Source organism: Rhinoderma darwinii, chromosome 8 (assembly GCF_050947455.1).
Source record: "Rhinoderma darwinii isolate aRhiDar2 chromosome 8, aRhiDar2.hap1, whole genome shotgun sequence".
Lineage (NCBI taxonomy): Eukaryota > Metazoa > Chordata > Amphibia > Anura > Rhinodermatidae > Rhinoderma > Rhinoderma darwinii.
The window spans coordinates 26,116,209-26,133,100 of NC_134694.1; the positions used below are offsets into that span (position 1 = coordinate 26,116,209).

The 16,892-nt window shown below is 43.9% G+C and overlaps 1 protein-coding gene across 5 annotated transcripts in view; it reads left to right on the top strand.

The window, feature by feature from the left end:
* STRBP (spermatid perinuclear RNA binding protein) overlaps nucleotides 1-16,892 on the top strand; it is a 145,686-nt gene that overhangs the window by 124,542 nt on the left and 4,252 nt on the right. For all 5 annotated transcript variants that reach the window (XM_075835520.1, XM_075835517.1, XM_075835521.1 and 2 more), the window contains 4 exons: nucleotides 4,649-4,783; nucleotides 5,899-6,039; nucleotides 10,266-10,389; nucleotides 15,772-15,816. In XM_075835520.1, the coding sequence (XP_075691635.1) occupies nucleotides 4,649-4,783; nucleotides 5,899-6,039; nucleotides 10,266-10,389; nucleotides 15,772-15,816 (445 nt within the window). The remainder of the gene's footprint in view (nucleotides 1-4,648; nucleotides 4,784-5,898; nucleotides 6,040-10,265; nucleotides 10,390-15,771; nucleotides 15,817-16,892) is intronic.

Below are 16,892 nucleotides of genomic sequence, written 5' to 3' on the forward strand. Positions count from 1 at the left end.
GTAATGCCTGGCATTGCTGCGGTGGTGCATCGGACTGCAAAATATTGACCCAGTGGGCCGTGAAAGACATGTACTGTCCCTGCCCATAGTTGCTGCTCCACGTGTCGACGGTGGCATGTACCCTGCTGCACACGGATAATTGCAAGGACTTGGACACCTTTTCCTCCACATGCTTGTGCAAGGCAGGGACAGCTGTTTTGGAGAAGTAATGTCGGCTAGGTATTCGCCACCTAGGCTGAGCGCACGCCATCAATTGCTTGAAGCCGGCGGAGTCGACCAGGTGGTATGGCAGCGACTGCACCACCAACAACTTTGCCAGGTGTGAATTAAGCCGCACGACAAGTGGATGACTGGGTATATATTGTTGCTTATTGGACAACGATTCCGTAATGGATAACTGACGGGACATAGGAGGAGCACTAGATGACAGTGATGATGATGATGACAACGACATGGTGGATAAGGCCTGGCTACTACTTAGATGACAGGGACTCGGAGCAGCAGCAGCAGCGGAAGAGGGGTCTTCATTAGATGTACATGATGGTGGGGCATGTTGATTGTCCCACATGGCCTTGTGATGCCGTTCCATGTGTTTACGTAGAGCAGTAGTTCCTACATTGCTGCCCTGCCCACGCCTTACTTTCTGCTTGCAGATACGGCACTGTGCCATGTTTTCCTCCTCTGGGAAGGTACAGAAAAATTGCCACACGGCAGAGTACCGTAAAGAGGTAGTACCACGTCCACCACCACCACCACCACCACAACCACCCGAGCTTGCCCCTTGTCTGGCAGGCTTTTTTCGGGAACCTACACCAGCATCTGTGTCGCCGTCACCGGCTCCTGAGCTGACCCTACCGCTGCAACGTTTTGCAGATTGACTTCTGCCCCTACCTCGGCTTGGCTGTTTATCACATCCAGTGCCGCCACTACTACCCTCCTCCTCTGACGCCGTCATCACCTCGTCACCTGGTTCCCACGTCCTGTCTAAAACAACATCATCATCATAGCCTTCCTCATCATCCCCGCCACTTCTGTCACTGTGTTGTGAATGTGATGTGACATCATGGCGGGCTCCATGCCCCCCCTCATTACTGCGTCTGCCACCACGGCTACCACCACCAACACCCCCACTACCGCAGCTATGCGTCTCGGTCACCGCTTCCACCTCCACCACCGCCGCAACACACTCCGTTGGCTGACTCGCGGAAAACAAATCATCATCATCACTATGTTGTTCAGTATCTTCCTTCGCACCCGAGGAGATGTCTCTTAGGACTCTCAGGAAAGATGGCTTCCCGCTAGGAAGGGGGAGCGAAGACATAGATGATGGAATGGAAACGCTAGAAATACCTATATTACTACTGTCACCGTGCCAAGGAACTGTAGAGGATCTGGAATCCAACGAAACCTGGCTTGAAGCCAGATCGTCAGAGTCTTCCTGCTGAGATGACCGCGAGCCAGCCAACCAGTCCACAATGGCCGTATTGTCTAAAGTAACCCGCCCACCGGAGGAGATGGACAAGTCTGGCTTGCTGATACTACTACTAGCAGGCACATGGCAGCTGCTACTAGTGGAACTGGGCACATGTCTTGTGCCACAAATGCTGCTACTGGGTCTGGCACCAACAGATCCAACATTTGGACTGGAAGAGGAGACGGCATGGGTGTTTCTTCCTCTACCCCGTCCTTTCACAACCTTTTTTTTCCCAGACATTTCAGAGCCCCTTTTAAAAGCGTATTCACACACGGACACTGGCTTGGCAAATGGCAATGAATGAGAATTTCAATCAGCCTCGCTGCAGTGCACTCAGGGAATGCTGGGCCTTGTAGTACTACTAGGCTGCCTGTATGGCAAGTTGGATTGTTATTCCAGGGATGAGCCCCTTTTAAAAGCGTATTCACACACGGACACTGGCTTGGCAAATGGCAATGAATGAGAATTTCAATCAGCCTCGCTGCAGTGCACTCAGGGAATGCTGGGCCTTGTAGTACTACTACTACCACTACTACAAAGGCTGCCTGTATTGCAAGTTGGATGCAATGGGGATGAGCCCCTTCTAAAAGCGTATTCACACACGGACACTGGCTTGGCAAATGGCAATGAATGAGAATTTCAATCAGCCTCGCTGCAGTGCACTCAGGGAATGCTGGGCCTTGTAGTACTACTAGGCTGCCTGTATGGCAAGTTGGATTGTTATTCCAGGGATGAGCCCCTTTTAAAAGCGTATTCACACACGGACACTGGCTTGGCAAATGGCAATGAATGAGAATTTCAATCAGCCTCGCTGCAGTGCACTCAGGGAATGCTGGGCGTTGTAGTACTTCTAGGCTGCCTGTATGGCAAGTTGGATTGTTATTCCAGGGATGAGCCCCTTTTAAAAGCGTATTCACACACGGACACTGGCTTGGCAAATGGCAATGAATGAGAATTTCAATCAGCCTCGCTGCAGTGCACTCAGGGAATGCTGGGCCTTGTAGTACTACTACTACCACTACTACAAAGGCTGCCTGTATTGCAAGTTGGATGCAATGGGGATGAGCCCCTTCTAAAAGCGTATTCACACACGGACACTGGCTTGGCAAATGGCAATGAATGAGAATTTCAATCAGCCTCGCTGCAGTGCACTCAGGGAATGCTGGGCCTTGTAGTACTACTACCACTACTACAAAGGCTGCCTGTATTGCAAGTTGGATGCAATGGGGATGAGCCCCTTCTAAAAGCGTATTCACACACGGACACTGGCTTGGCAAATGGCAATGAATGAGAATTTCAATCAGCCTCGCTGCAGTGCACTCAGGGAATGCTGGGCGTTGTAGTACTTCTAGGCTGCCTGTATGGCAAGTTGGATTGTTATTCCAGGGATGAGCCCCTTTTAAAAGCGTATTCACACACGGACACTGGCTTGGCAAATGGCAATGAATGAGAATTTCAATCAGCCTCGCTGCAGTGCACTCAGGGAATGCTGGGCGTTGTAGTACTTCTAGGCTGCCTGTATGGCAAGTTGGATTGTTATCCTGTTAATAACGGCCAGGGATGAGCCCCTTTTAAAAGCGTATTCACACACGGACACTGGCTTGGCAAATGGCAATGAATGAGAATTTCAATCAGCCTCGCTGCAGTGCACTCAGGGAATGCTGGGCCTTGTAGTACTACTACTACCACTACTACAAAGGCTGCCTGTATTGCAAGTTGGATGCAATGGGGATGAGCCCCTTCTAAAAGCGTATTCACACACGGACACTGGCTTGGCAAATGGCAATGAATGAGAATTTCAATCAGCCTCGCTGCAGTGCACTCAGGGAATGCTGGGCGTTGTAGTACTTCTAGGCTGCCTGTATGGCAAGTTGGATTGTTATTCCAGGGATGAGCCCCTTTTAAAAGCGTATTCACACACGGACACTGGCTTGGCAAATGGCAATGAATGAGAATTTCAATCAGCCTCGCTGCAGTGCACTCAGGGAATGCTGGGCCTTATAGTACTACTAGGCTGCCTGTATTGCAAGTTGGATGCAACGGGGATGAGCCCCTTATAAAAGCGTATTCACACACTGGCTGAGTAGTGAGTAGTGGATGAGCCCCTTCGATTTCTGAATTCCTGCCTTTTAGATTCCTAAAGCTTTCCCTTACTGCACAGAGATGCTATTCCTACAGCTCCTGTCTGTAAAATGGCCGCTGAGCTCCGTGCATAGACTTTTATTGCAGGCTTGAGCCCGCCCCTATGCTGCCTCCCGATAGGCTGGGAGAGCCGTTTGCAAGGCATTATGGGGTAGCCTGATGTCAGGTGATCTTCTGTAATCCTCCATTTTAGATGTAACATGTGGCAGGCGCCAAAATGTAGCCGGGTTCGGTCAAAACGGGTTCGGCCGAACCCGGTAAAGTTCGGATTCGCTGCGAACCGAACTTTTCCTGAAGTTCGGACCGAAACCGGGTTCGGTTGTCCCGGTTCGCTCATCTCTAGCCATAACCAACAAAGTAATTTCTGTTGTTTATTATAGGCCTGTGGACAGATTCATGACCTTTTCTCTGGCAATTTGAACCCTGTGAAACAGTCCCTTGCAGTCCCCATAAAATACAAATTCTGGAGCATCTTTTCTTAAAACTCTCGTTCCTCTTTTATTCCTCCTGGAAATTTATGAATAAATTGACAACTGGGTATTAGAAGTCTCCTTGTCAAAGGAGTGTCCTGGCATTGTCCGCACCGATTAAATTGTGTCAGTGTGTAGGGACACACCCTAAGCAATGGCAACATCTACTCGTCAATTTATTCATACATATCCAGGAGGAACAGCACAACGCCGAGTTCTAAGAAAAGATGTTCCAGAATTATTATTTTATGGGTAATGCAACATTCATGTCATTGAAGCTGACGGGTCGTCTTTAAGAAGCCGCCCAACTTGCAAGAGGTTCATTGACAGATTGGATCACCTCAGTCTTAATAATCTACCGAAACGATTTCTACGATCATAGTAATTTACGAAGAACGATCACAATCTCTAACCTAAAAAAGAAGTAATTCAATTATAATATTTCACATAAATACAAATGCCTTGTCTCTCGGTTTGTACACAAACGGTGGAATATTCCTCATCAGGTTTCAGATATTTGTCGAATATTATGGCGTAAAATGCAATCTATTTGTCTCCATAGGTCAGGACTCAGGGTCCCATTCTGACAGCCAGTGGAAAAAATCCTGTCATGGAGCTAAATGAAAAGAGAAGAGGGCTGAAATATGAGTTAATATCGGAGAGTGGGGGAAGCCATGATAAGCGTTTCGTAATGGAGGTAAGTTACAGATTTTTACTGCTGTAAAGCATTATGGGATAATATTTTGTTCTATTCCATGGTCTACAACACCAGGATTAGAAAAAAAAAAAAGTCTCTCTTTCATGAAATAGCGCCAGTCTGTGGACTGTGTATGGTTATGCAGCTCAGCCCCAGTTGCAATATCAGACACTGCCCATGCACAAGAGTGGCGCTGTTTTGAGTTCCTTTAGACATTATAAGTAGGGGCTAACAGATTCTTGCCTAATGGTTTATATCAGGGGTAATATAAATCGGTCAGGTAATAGGCTAGTGGAAAACCATATCACCCCTTCCCACCATAGAATTAACATGATTAATCAGGGTATTATTTTTTAATGGTTGGCAAAATATAGAAATGGAATATTTAGGATTTATAACGGTCATTGTTGCCCTTACAACCATGTCCCTACCCTCCCGGCACCACTGGGGGAGAGCTGCATACTGAGTTCCTATATATGCTGCCCCCTAATCCTTTTTAGGACCACTGTAGAAGTGTTTACAGCCCCCTGAGGGACATCTTATAGGAGTCGCACTAGGAAAATGGGATTTGCAGGGTAAATGTGTGTTTTTTTGTTTTTTTTTCGCTTTGCACAAACAAATTATTTCTATATTCCTTTTTTTGTTTTCTAAAAGTACATTACAATTCTTTAAGCCCAGCACCTGATTTCGATAATTCTGATAATCCTGCATGGGACCAAAATAGTTGCCCAGGTCCTTTGTGGGTCAGCAATAGTAGGTCATTGTGGGTGATAATATAAAGTACTGTTTATGTATGCCCCATTCTCGGGCCCACAGTACTACTATGGCCTTTCTGTTCAGTGTGCCAGTGGTAACTCAAGCATTGACTATCATCAGTGCAAGGACATAGTAGTAGTATAGGCTCCTGTGTACAAATTATGTCATTACCCAAGATCATCCACCACCGCTGCCCCCCAGAGGACACACCGGTATGTATTTGTGTATATTTATGAATGTAAAGGGCTTGTGGATTTTCCAAAAATTTGGCACCTCAATAATCCCGGACAGATTATTGGAACTTTAGTGTCGTTTTTATGACTCTGAATATCTGTTTTATTTGTCCTTTGTATCATAAGGTTGAAGTGGACGCACAGAAGTTCAGAGGCGCTGGTCCAAACAAGAAGGTAGCAAAAGCCAGCGCCGCACTCGCTGCTCTTGAGAAACTGTTCTCTGGGCCAAATGCAGCAAATATCAAGAAGAAAAAGATTATTCCACAGGTGAGGTTTCTGTGTCCTGTAAGAGGGGATTGCTTGATAACAGATAATTATTTCTGGACACACACATCTTGTCCACCTCCATGTTTTTATTGTGGAGTTGGACATCAAGACATTGATACCTTTCTAGGTTGGATACTTTGGCAGTGACAGCAGGTGTACTGAAGGATATACTGCTTCCTGGCCCCGAGAGGTTGTCTTGGTTCTCTCAGCACATCCCAACAGCATCCCTGCACAGTCTATTGCCAGAATGCAGGCTACTGTAAAAAGCGCCTGCAAGGGCAGCAACAGTTATTTCCCCATATAGAGCTTATCTACAGTATACACAAGAACATTTAGGCCACGTGACCGTAAAAATTATCCGTAATTGCAGACTGTAATACGGTCCACAATTATGGACCCATTCGTTTATATTGGCTGCAGACACCTTTCCGTATCGCCACGGATAGGTGTCCGTGCCGTAGAAGTGTACCGCAAAAGATAGGACATGTCCTATCTTTTGCTTTTTACGGGCTGTGCTCCCATTGTTTGTATGGGAGAACAGCCCAAAAATGTGGGCTGTGATTACGGGCACGGACGTGTGCATGGGACCTTATGTGCGTGTGTGCGTTATATTAGCCTTAATTGTGCCATTATCAGCAGTGGCTTTGCATTATTGGTTTATTAGCCTTGTATGGGGGATGCTCCTGTACATATATATTTACCTAGACCGATTACAATGGGTAGGAAGATACATTTATTTCTGTATCATCAGCCAGCAACATGATATCGTATCCAGGCAATGTCATAGAAACGAGCTGCCGGTCTACTTGTTTTTGAAACAAACTTTCTTGCTTGTCTGTTTTGTTAATGACATTACCGTGTTTATAGGGACAACATTTGATAGCTATTTGGGGACACACTGCAGGGAATGGGTATGTTGGGAACCTTATTCATGCTCCAGAACACATCAGTGTGAACCAATTTTGGTGTCTTAAAGGGAACCTGTCACCAGAATTTGACCTATTGAACACGCCTCACCGGCCGCTGCTGTCAAAAGATCATTGCCGTTATCCCCGCTCCTAAACTCCTCCTCCAACCGTAAATAACGGTCAGCAAACATTTTGCGCCTTTTATGTTAATAATCCGGCAGTCTCGTTCATTCGTCGTCTTATGCCCGCCCACCGCCTAAAACTGTCCCGCCCTGTATGCTGAAATCTCATCTGAGATAACGCGCATGTGCCCGTCATGTATGGTCCGACACCCTTTCCTGCTTTCTCTGGGCCTCCAATCTAGTTACTGCGCACAGAAGACAATTATAGGTTACATAGAAATGATTTTTCACCCACTACCACCAGGTATTGCTGGTTTAATAGGTGAAATGGATGTGACAGGTTCCCTTTAACGACATGTCAGGTACTAGTACATGACAGCCGTTAAGGGGAAGTATGGCGCGGCCTCACTGGCTAAGCGCAGGGAATGCCGCCCGGAAAATGGCGCCACATTGTGATGCGTTTTTCCGGCGAAACTTCCGCTGCAAAGCGGTGCCGAAAAAAACCCCAAAACTTTCATACTTACCCCCTCCCTCTTCTCGGCACGTAGTCCGGCCTTCTGGGATGACGCTGCAGTGGTCACATGGCCTGCAACATCATCCAGGAAGGCCGGACTGGAGAAGAAGCAGGGAAGTCTGGGTAAGTATAAACATTTATTTATTTATTTTTTTGCGGCGCATCGCTGTGTTCAATCGCAAATATCGCAACACACACTGCTTTGTTGCGGGTTTAAGCACCCCATTGAATTCAATGGATAAACCCGCAACAGAAGAGTTGCATATCCGCAGAATTAATTGACATGCTGCGGTTGAAGTAACCGCACGTCCATTTATGTGCGTTTTTTTGGGTGGATATTTACAGCAGTGCGGGGACGAGATTTGTTGAAATCTCACCCACACTGCTGCTACTGTGATACGCTGCGGATTTTCCGCAATTAATCCATTGCGGAAAATCTGCAGTGTTTACGCCTAGTCTGTTCCTACACTAAAAGTAAAAAAAAAAAAAAAGCCTTTTCCCATCTTTTCCCTAAAGCAATGTTAAAAAAATAAATAAAATAAAAGTTAATATAACTAGTATCGAACATGCAAATTGCTGTTTTTTGGTCACCTCAGCTCTCCAAAAAAAAAAGAAAAGTTGCACGCACCCCAGAATGGTATCGATGAAAACTTCAGCTCACACCGCTAACTTGATGCAAAAATATGGAAAAAGTTATGGCTCTCCGAATATGGCAAAACAAAACATATGTTTTTTTTATGGCACCCATACCTTTATGTACCCCTCTGATGGCACCAGCTGAACCCAAATACAGCACTTGTGATGAGATAATTCTGAATGTGTGTTCGTCAAAATAGACACAAATATGCATGAAAAACACTAAAATAAACCATTACAATAGTCTAGAAGATAATCATTTATCTTCCAGTATAAGCGTTATGTAAGAACCACAGCTTCATATGAATATACAACTACTGATCACCTGGTTAGAGGGTAAGACGGCATTATAATATAGTAAGTGTATGGATGGGAATTATTCTCCTGTTCAGTCTTTGATCCCTGACTGGAAAAATATTGACTCTGCTGTTGAACTGTTTTCCTGGGGGAATCTGCTTTGCAGGGTAGAGTTACCTGCACGCCCGAGTTTTTCTGAAAACATTTGTAGGGACATAGGGGGGCGTTTTTCCACTTTTCTATTGCAGTTTTCTGGTGTAGAAAAGTAACAAAAAAGGTCCAAAAGGGAAAATTGCAACTTTTAGGTCTACTTCGTCTCCCTTGCCACATTTTGAAAAAAGGGCGTAGCTTGAAGAAAGGGGCAGGACCACAAGGGCCTGAAAGATTGATTATAATTTAGGGCAGAAAATTGGCATAAATGAAGGTGGACATCGACATAGTTTGCTCTCTGTGGGGCCCGTGTAGAGGTCTGTGCCAGGCCCTGTACCTTGCCCACTTAGATCGGGCTATTTTTTCCCTCTCCCCCATCGGACAAAAAAAACAAACTTGTATATTCACCTCACAGCTCCTCTTCTCCCCTCCGGGTCCCCTCAGGCTCTAGCTGCCAGCTGCGGCTGATACAACATACGAGCAGCATCAGGACGTTGTATGTGACGCAGCAGTAACGACTGAGTGCTGCGTTTATAAGACGTCAGGGTCTTGTATGAGCCACAGCATGTTGTTGAGGGGACCCGGAGGGAAGAAGCTAAAGAGGTGAGGTGAGCATTCATTTTTCATGGGGTGGCTGGCGCACGGCCGCTGTCATTGCGCCACAATTATGGGGCACGGCCAGCAGAAAGTTGCACCCGAGTTATTAAGAGGTGTGCGCCTGTTGGGAACTCTGTCGCATCTTACTCCAGCAGAGCAGATCGCCAAGACTGGTAAATGAAACACCAGTCTTCGTAAATTTGCCCCTTAGTTGTTTTTCCTATTTTTAAATTAAATCAAAAGCCTGATATCTTTATATTACTGGGTTTAACAGTGTTTGGGGCTGATTGATCATGTATAAGAGTGGTGTATGGGCAGGGGCGCCATGATAAATGATTTACTCCAAAATGGTCATTACCACTACATACACGTGTGATGACCAGATGGATATATTATAAGCACCCGCGTAACCACCTCCTCAAATAGGAAATTCTGCTTTATATCCGGAGATTTGGGATTTCTTCGCCTGCAGGATTTTCATAACTCCGATAAAGCCACACCAGTAAGGTATATATCGCAGGAGCCGGTGTTAAACATGCGTTCTGGTGTGTAAATGAGGACAAGCCATGGTTCTACTCCCCTGGTGTTATACACAGGCTTTTATAGACGGCGGCGCATTAATTATGCAGTTAACCGTTCATTTTCATTATAAAGACCGTGCAGAGATGAATTCAGCTACTTTCCCAGCTTCCATTTGGATGTAGATGTTAATGGGCTGCGTATTCCCAGGCTGCGCAGGAAGCATTGTTACTCCCTGTCCAGCTGTTACAGATACCACAGGAAATGTAGGTTATGTCTGCGCTAGTCTAGGCAGTCAGAGACTGAACACACATCTGTTTTCTCTGCCCTTCGCCAGGGATAATAGCCGGACTCTCAGTATGTAAACTGATCTCACAGCTTAGGCTTCTATAGTGAGCGGCATACAACGTCGTATTACACCAGCAGTGGCCCCCGCTGCTCATTCTGACAGTAATGATTATATTTTCTTTCCCGTAACCTCAGACGAAAGGACTGGTCAGCTCAGCGGTATCCGCGGCAGTACAGGCCGCTCGAGGACGTGGACGAGTGGCATTGACACGGGGAGCATTTGTGGGGGCTACAGCTACTCCTGGTTACATTACTCAAGGTATATATTTTAAGGTCATTTTTTTTCAAGTGTCGTCATCATGTTTTAATCTTTTCATGTATCTAAAACATTGATCCAATGTCTTAAAGGGGCATTCCAGCCTACAGCACTTTTCACCTATCCGCTGGATAGATGATAAATGCTAAATCAGTGGGGGGTCCGGACGCTAGAACTCACACCGATCACCAGGAGAGGAGGGAACCCAGCGGCTAGGAGGAGTTTAAATGCAGCAGGGGCGGTTTTCATCAGCCCTATAAACGTTGAGTGGATCGGCACCAGGCATGCTTGGCCTCCGCTCCATTTAAACTCCTCCTAGATGGTGTCTTGCAGCTGTTGGGAATGTTAGACCCCCACCAATCTAGCATTTCTCACCTCTTCAGTGGATAGGTGAAAAATGCTGTAGCCTGGAATGCCCCTTTAAGCTGGTCATGCACATTAGTTAAATGCAAGTTTTCTGGTGTATGAAAGACATAATTTGTGCAAAAATCCCCCAAAAACGGTGCCGCTTATGCTATTTTACTAAAAAGTAGTTGAGGATTAGTGGAAGGGGCGAGACCTTCCACAGCTTGACAAATTTACGTCAGAAATTGGCGCAAGTTATAGTGCGTAGACGGCCAGAGAGGTGCATAATTTGTTAAGAGGCGTGCGCCATTGAATCCAAAGAGAGCCAGAATAAAATGCACCTCCTTTATTAAGACTGGTGTCTGAAATACCGTTCTCAATAAGTTCCCCCAAACGTTTTGGACAGGATAAGGATAAGTCAACAATCGAATGTGTGTAGGGACCAGCCCTTAATGGCAGTTATCAGAGGGAGCAACGATTGGGCACGTTGTAGTTCAGTATGCCTAATCATTTGTTTCTCTGGGAGATAAGTGGCTACCACAAACCTCTAGCCACGCTTATCTCCCGCTTCCTGTTGACTGTAAATATGTGGTCCCAGTGGATCGCCCTTGAGCACTAATTTTACACTTTATATAATGATATAATATGCATAAAAAGTTGAGAAACTCTGTATATATATGCAATTACTTGTCTTGCGCTAATCCTTAGTCACAGTCTGTATTCTAGTCCAGAGCTGAATTCTTAGTTTTGGTTGTTTCTAATAAAACCGTCTACAGCCGTGTTCTTCAGCTAACACAGAACTGCAACTTCCAGCATGCCCTCACAGTCTGTGGCTACCAGGCTATGCTGGGAGTTGTAGTTGTATAACCGCTTCAGAACCACAGGTTGGGGACCACTGGTCTGCAGCTTGTCCACAGAGATCCCTAACATGCAGTGCAGTCAATGTTTTCCTACATCAGAGCCATAGAATGCAGATCACCAGAGCACATTCTCTGCCGACATTGAGCCAGCAAGGGATGCTCATATTTAACCCCTTCCTGACATTTGACGTACGTCATAGCTGGATAGCGGAAGTATGAAACGGGCTGAGGCCACTCCATACAACACGGGTGTCAGCTGTAGGTTACAGCCTGCACTTCACTGTAACAATCCGATGTCCCATCACCCTCCCGCATCGCAATTGCGGCATGTTGATGGTTGTCGTGGCAACGTCCAGGATTAGTAAAGGGGGCAGCCTCGGTTTTCCTGATCCAAAAATATATATTTTTAAAAATTTGAGCTCCCTGTTGCGTATGGTGTAAGAATGCTTCCCAACTCTTTGATTCATTTCATTTCACTTCCTGCGCTCGACTTGCGCTTTGTTTACTTCTGATACTTACTCTTTTCGGCTGTTTCCTGTTATGCCTGTTTGTGTAGCAACCGTGCATACGCAGACGTATTCCCCTTCCCTCAGTGTATAGTGACGTCAGGAATGACGTACCCGAATATTGAGCTGACCGGAAAAGGGAAGTAATAGGTCATGTACGGGGCAGCGACAAAAGTTCCGATTTTACTGTTGGAAACGCATCACGTGACAGAAACAACAATGTAAACGCAAGAATATTACAAACTGCTTTAATTTTAGATGTTCCGTTAAATAGGATTGGGTAAATTGGTTCTGGAAAACCCCTTTAAGCCCTTCCAGCCTATTTTAAACCTTAATGACCAAGCCATTTTTTAAGTTTTTCCATCGTCGTATTCCAAGAGCTATGACTTTTTTATTTTTGCGTCGACATAGCTGTATAAGGTCTTGTTTTTTGCGGGACAAGTTGTATTTTTTAATAGCACCATTTTGGGGGACATTATTTATTGATTAACTTTTATTTGGGGGGAAATAGAAAAAAAAACTGAAATTTCGCCACTCTTTTTTGCGTCCTAAATCTACGCAGTTTACCGTGTGATATAAATAACACTAACTTTATTCAGCGGGTTGTTATGATTGCAACGATACCAAATTTGTATCGTTTTTATATGTTTTACTACTTTTACACAGTAAAAATGCTTTTTTTTCACAATTATTTGTTTTTGTGTCTCCATATTTGAAGAGCCGTAACGTTTTTATTTTTTCGCCGATGCGGTTGTATGAGGGCTTTTTTTTTTGCGGGAAGACTTGTAGTTTTTATTGGTACCATTTTGGAGTAGATGCGACTTTTTGATCACTTTTTATAACATTTTTTTAAAGTCAGGATTCACAGAAAACAGCAATTTTTCCATCGTTTTTTATTACATTTTTTACGACGTTCACCGTGCGGGTTAAATAATGTAATAGATTTATAGTCGGGGTCGTTACGGACGCGGCGATACCAAATATGTGTAACTTTTTAACTTTATTTTATTTTTTTAATAGTAAAGCATTGTGTAAGGGGAAAAGCTGGGTTTTTCATTTTTTTTCAATTTTTTTTTCAAATTAACTTTATTAAACTTTTTTTGCACTTTTTTACTAGTCCCACTAGGGTACTTTAATATGCGATTCTGCGATCGCATTTATAATACACTGCAATACTTTTGTATTGCAGTGTATTACTGCCTGTCCGTTTAAAACGGACAGGCATCTGCTAGGTCATGCCAGAGGCATGATCTAGCAGGCATTCATTACAGGCAGACCTGGGGGCCTTTATTAGGCTCCCGGCTGCCATGGGAGACACAGACACTTAGCGATCGTATCGCCGGGTGTCGGTGGGATGAGAGGGAGCTCCCTCCCTCTCTCCAAAACCATTCAGATGCGGTGCTCGCTATTGTGCACCACATCTGAGGGGTTAAACGGGTGAGATCGATATTAATATCGATCTCACCCGGCAGAGCAGGGACGCCCCCAGCCCTCAGCTGCCTCTAGCAGCTGAGAGCGGGGAGATTTGACAGCTCCCTGCTCTGTTTACTTATTCCGATGCCGCGACGTAAAAAGTCTATGGCATCAGAATAAGGCCCGTTAGTGACCAACGTAAAAAGACGATGGGCCGGTCACTAACGGGTTAATAGAAGCCTGTGAAAATCACGATATACTGCAATACATTAGTATTGCAGTTTATCATGCAAACGATCCAACGACCGCTGGTTTAAGAACTAATAAAAAAAAACAAAAACTTTTCCCATTTTCCTCCCAAAGCAATGTAAAAAAAATAGCATAATTGGTATTACCGCGTCCGTTAAAGTCTGCACTATTATAATATAACATTATTTAATCCGCGCGTTATAAAAGAAAAAAAAGTAAATCGCTAGAATCAAAAGATCAATAAGTCTTATGTACCCCAAAATCGTACCAATATAAACTACAGCTCGCCCCGCAAAAAAAGAATCCCCTCACAGCTCAAATAGATGGAAAAATAGAAAAGTTATGGCTCTCAGAATATGGTAGCACAAAACTATTATTTTTTTTATAACGATTCGTTTTTTGCCTTGTAAAAGTAGTTAAACAAAACAAACTCTATAAATTTGGCATCGCCGTAATCAAATTGACCAGCAGAATAAAGGTGACCTAGTTTTTATTGTACGATTAACGCCGTGAAAACTAAACTCCAAAAATAATGGAGGAATCATCGTGGTTTTTTTTCTCCATTCCACCCCACAAAGAATTCCCAGTTTCCCAGTACATTATGCGGTACAATAAACGGTGGCATGAAAAACGACAACTCGTCCCACAAAAATTAAGCCCTCACACGGATTTATCGATGGAAAAATAAAAGTTATTTCTTTTGGATGGGGGGGGGGGGGGTGCGAAAATAAAAATGTCTGTGGCGGGAAGGAGTTAAAAGAGAGCTGTGTGCTGGCCCTGTCCAAAATCAATTGTTGAATGTCAATACAATGAGGAAACAAAGGTTTGTATAATTTCAAACAGTGTAACTACGTATAAAAAGATGATGTTGCAATGCAAAAGTATACTGCGTTCACTAGCACCATAAAAGTATACTGCGTTCACTAGCACCATAAAAGTATACTGCGTTCACTACCACCATAAAAGTATACTGCGTTCACTAGCACCATAAAAGTATACTGCGTTCACTAGCACCATAAAAGTATACTGCGTTCACTAGCACCATAAAAGTATACTGCGTTCACTAGCACCATAAAAGTATACTGCGTTCACTAGCACCATAAAAGTATACTGCGTTCACTAGCACCATAAAAGTATACTGCGTTCACTAGCACCATAAAAGTATACTGCGTTCACTAGCACCATAAAAGTATACTGCGTTCACTAGCACCATAAAAGTATACTGCGTTCACTAGCACCATAAAAGTATACTGCGTTCACTAGCACCATAAAAGTATACTGCGTTCACTAGCACCATAAAAGTATACTGCATTCACTAGCACCATAAAAGTATACTGCGTTCACTAGCACCATAAAAGTATACTGCGTTCACTAGCACCATAAAAGTATACTGCGTTCACTAGCACCATAAAAGTATACTGCGTTCACTAGCACCATAAAAGTATACTGCGTTCACTAGCACCATAAAAGTATACTGCATTCACTAGCACCATAAAAGTATACTGCGTTCACTAGCACCAAAAGTATACTGCGTTCACTAGCACCATAAAAGTATACTGCGTTCACTAGCACCATAAAAGTATACTGCGTTCACTAGCACCATAAAAGTATACTGCGTTCACTAGCACCATAAAAGTATTACTTCATTCCAATCATTAAAATATTAGAATAAAGGAATACTTTTATGGAATTGGTGAGTGCGATGTCTTTTTCCTCATGACAAAAAAAAAATTAATTGGGAGATTTCAGCTCTGAAGCCTGCAAAATTGTAAATGCAGCCCTGATTGGTACTACAGGCTTACATAAGATAAGTATTTCATACTCAACATTTGATGTAGTTGTGAACGGACCTTTTCCAACTTTACCGTACTGAGCACCGAGACCCCTCTCCCTTTCTTATAATAGAGTTCTGCTTATAGACCCCCACTAATGTTCTATTATGGCACATCAAAGTGTAAAAGCTTCTTTTAACAGGGTTTGGCATTGAACAAATGTTTTAATTTGTCTTTTAGGTTACGCAGCCCCATACGGATACAGTGCTGCTGCACCTGCCTATGGTACGTATAAATCTAGTGCTGCAGTGTTAATCCATAGAATAATATGATATTCACAATGGGTTAAAACCGTACATCTGCCATGAGAACTATATGGATTTCTGCATTTTATTACCATATAAATTGAATATATAATATGTTTTGGGACTTTACCTCCCTTAAAGAGGCTCTGTCACCACATTATAAGTGGCCTATATTGTACATGATGTGATCGGCGCTGTAATGTAGATTACAGCAGTGTTTTTTATTTAGAAAAACGATAATTTTTGACGGAGTTATGACCTATTTTAGCTTTATGCTAATGAGTTTCTCAATGGACAACTGGGCGTGTTTTACTTTTTGACCAAGTGGGTGTTGTGGAGTGAAGTGTATGACGCTGACCAATCAGTGACCAATCAGCGTCATACACTGCTCTCCATTCATTTACACAGCACATAGCGATATAGCTATATCGCTATGTGCAGCCAAATACACACACTATAACGTTACTGCAGTGTCTTGATAATGAATATACATTACCTCCAGCCAGGACATGATGTGTATTCAGAATCCTGACCTTCTGTAGCGTCTGTGTGAGATCTCGCTGTAAATGACAGTTTGCTGTGAGACTACGCCTGCTGTGCTGTAAATCACAGAGAAGTGGTCAGGATTCTGAATACACATCACATCCTGGCTGGAGGTAATGTATATTCATTGTCAGGACACTGAAGTAATGTCTATGTGGCTGCACATAGCGATATAGCTATATCGCTAGTGCAGTGTAAATGAATGGAGAGAAGTGTATGACGCTGATTGGTCAGCGTCATACACTTCTCTTCACAACGCCCACTTAGCCATATAGTAAAACCATTGAAAAACTCATTAGCATAAAGCTAATATAGGTCATAACACCGTCAAAAATGATAGTTTTTCTAAAAAAAAACACTGCTGTAATCTACATTACAGCGCCGATCACATCATGTACAATATAGGCCACTTATAATGTGGTGACAGAGCCTCTTTAAACTGCCGGGACATGTGCATAAGAAATATATGTTCACACACATGTTGACCTGGTCGGATATAAACTCTTTGCTGAA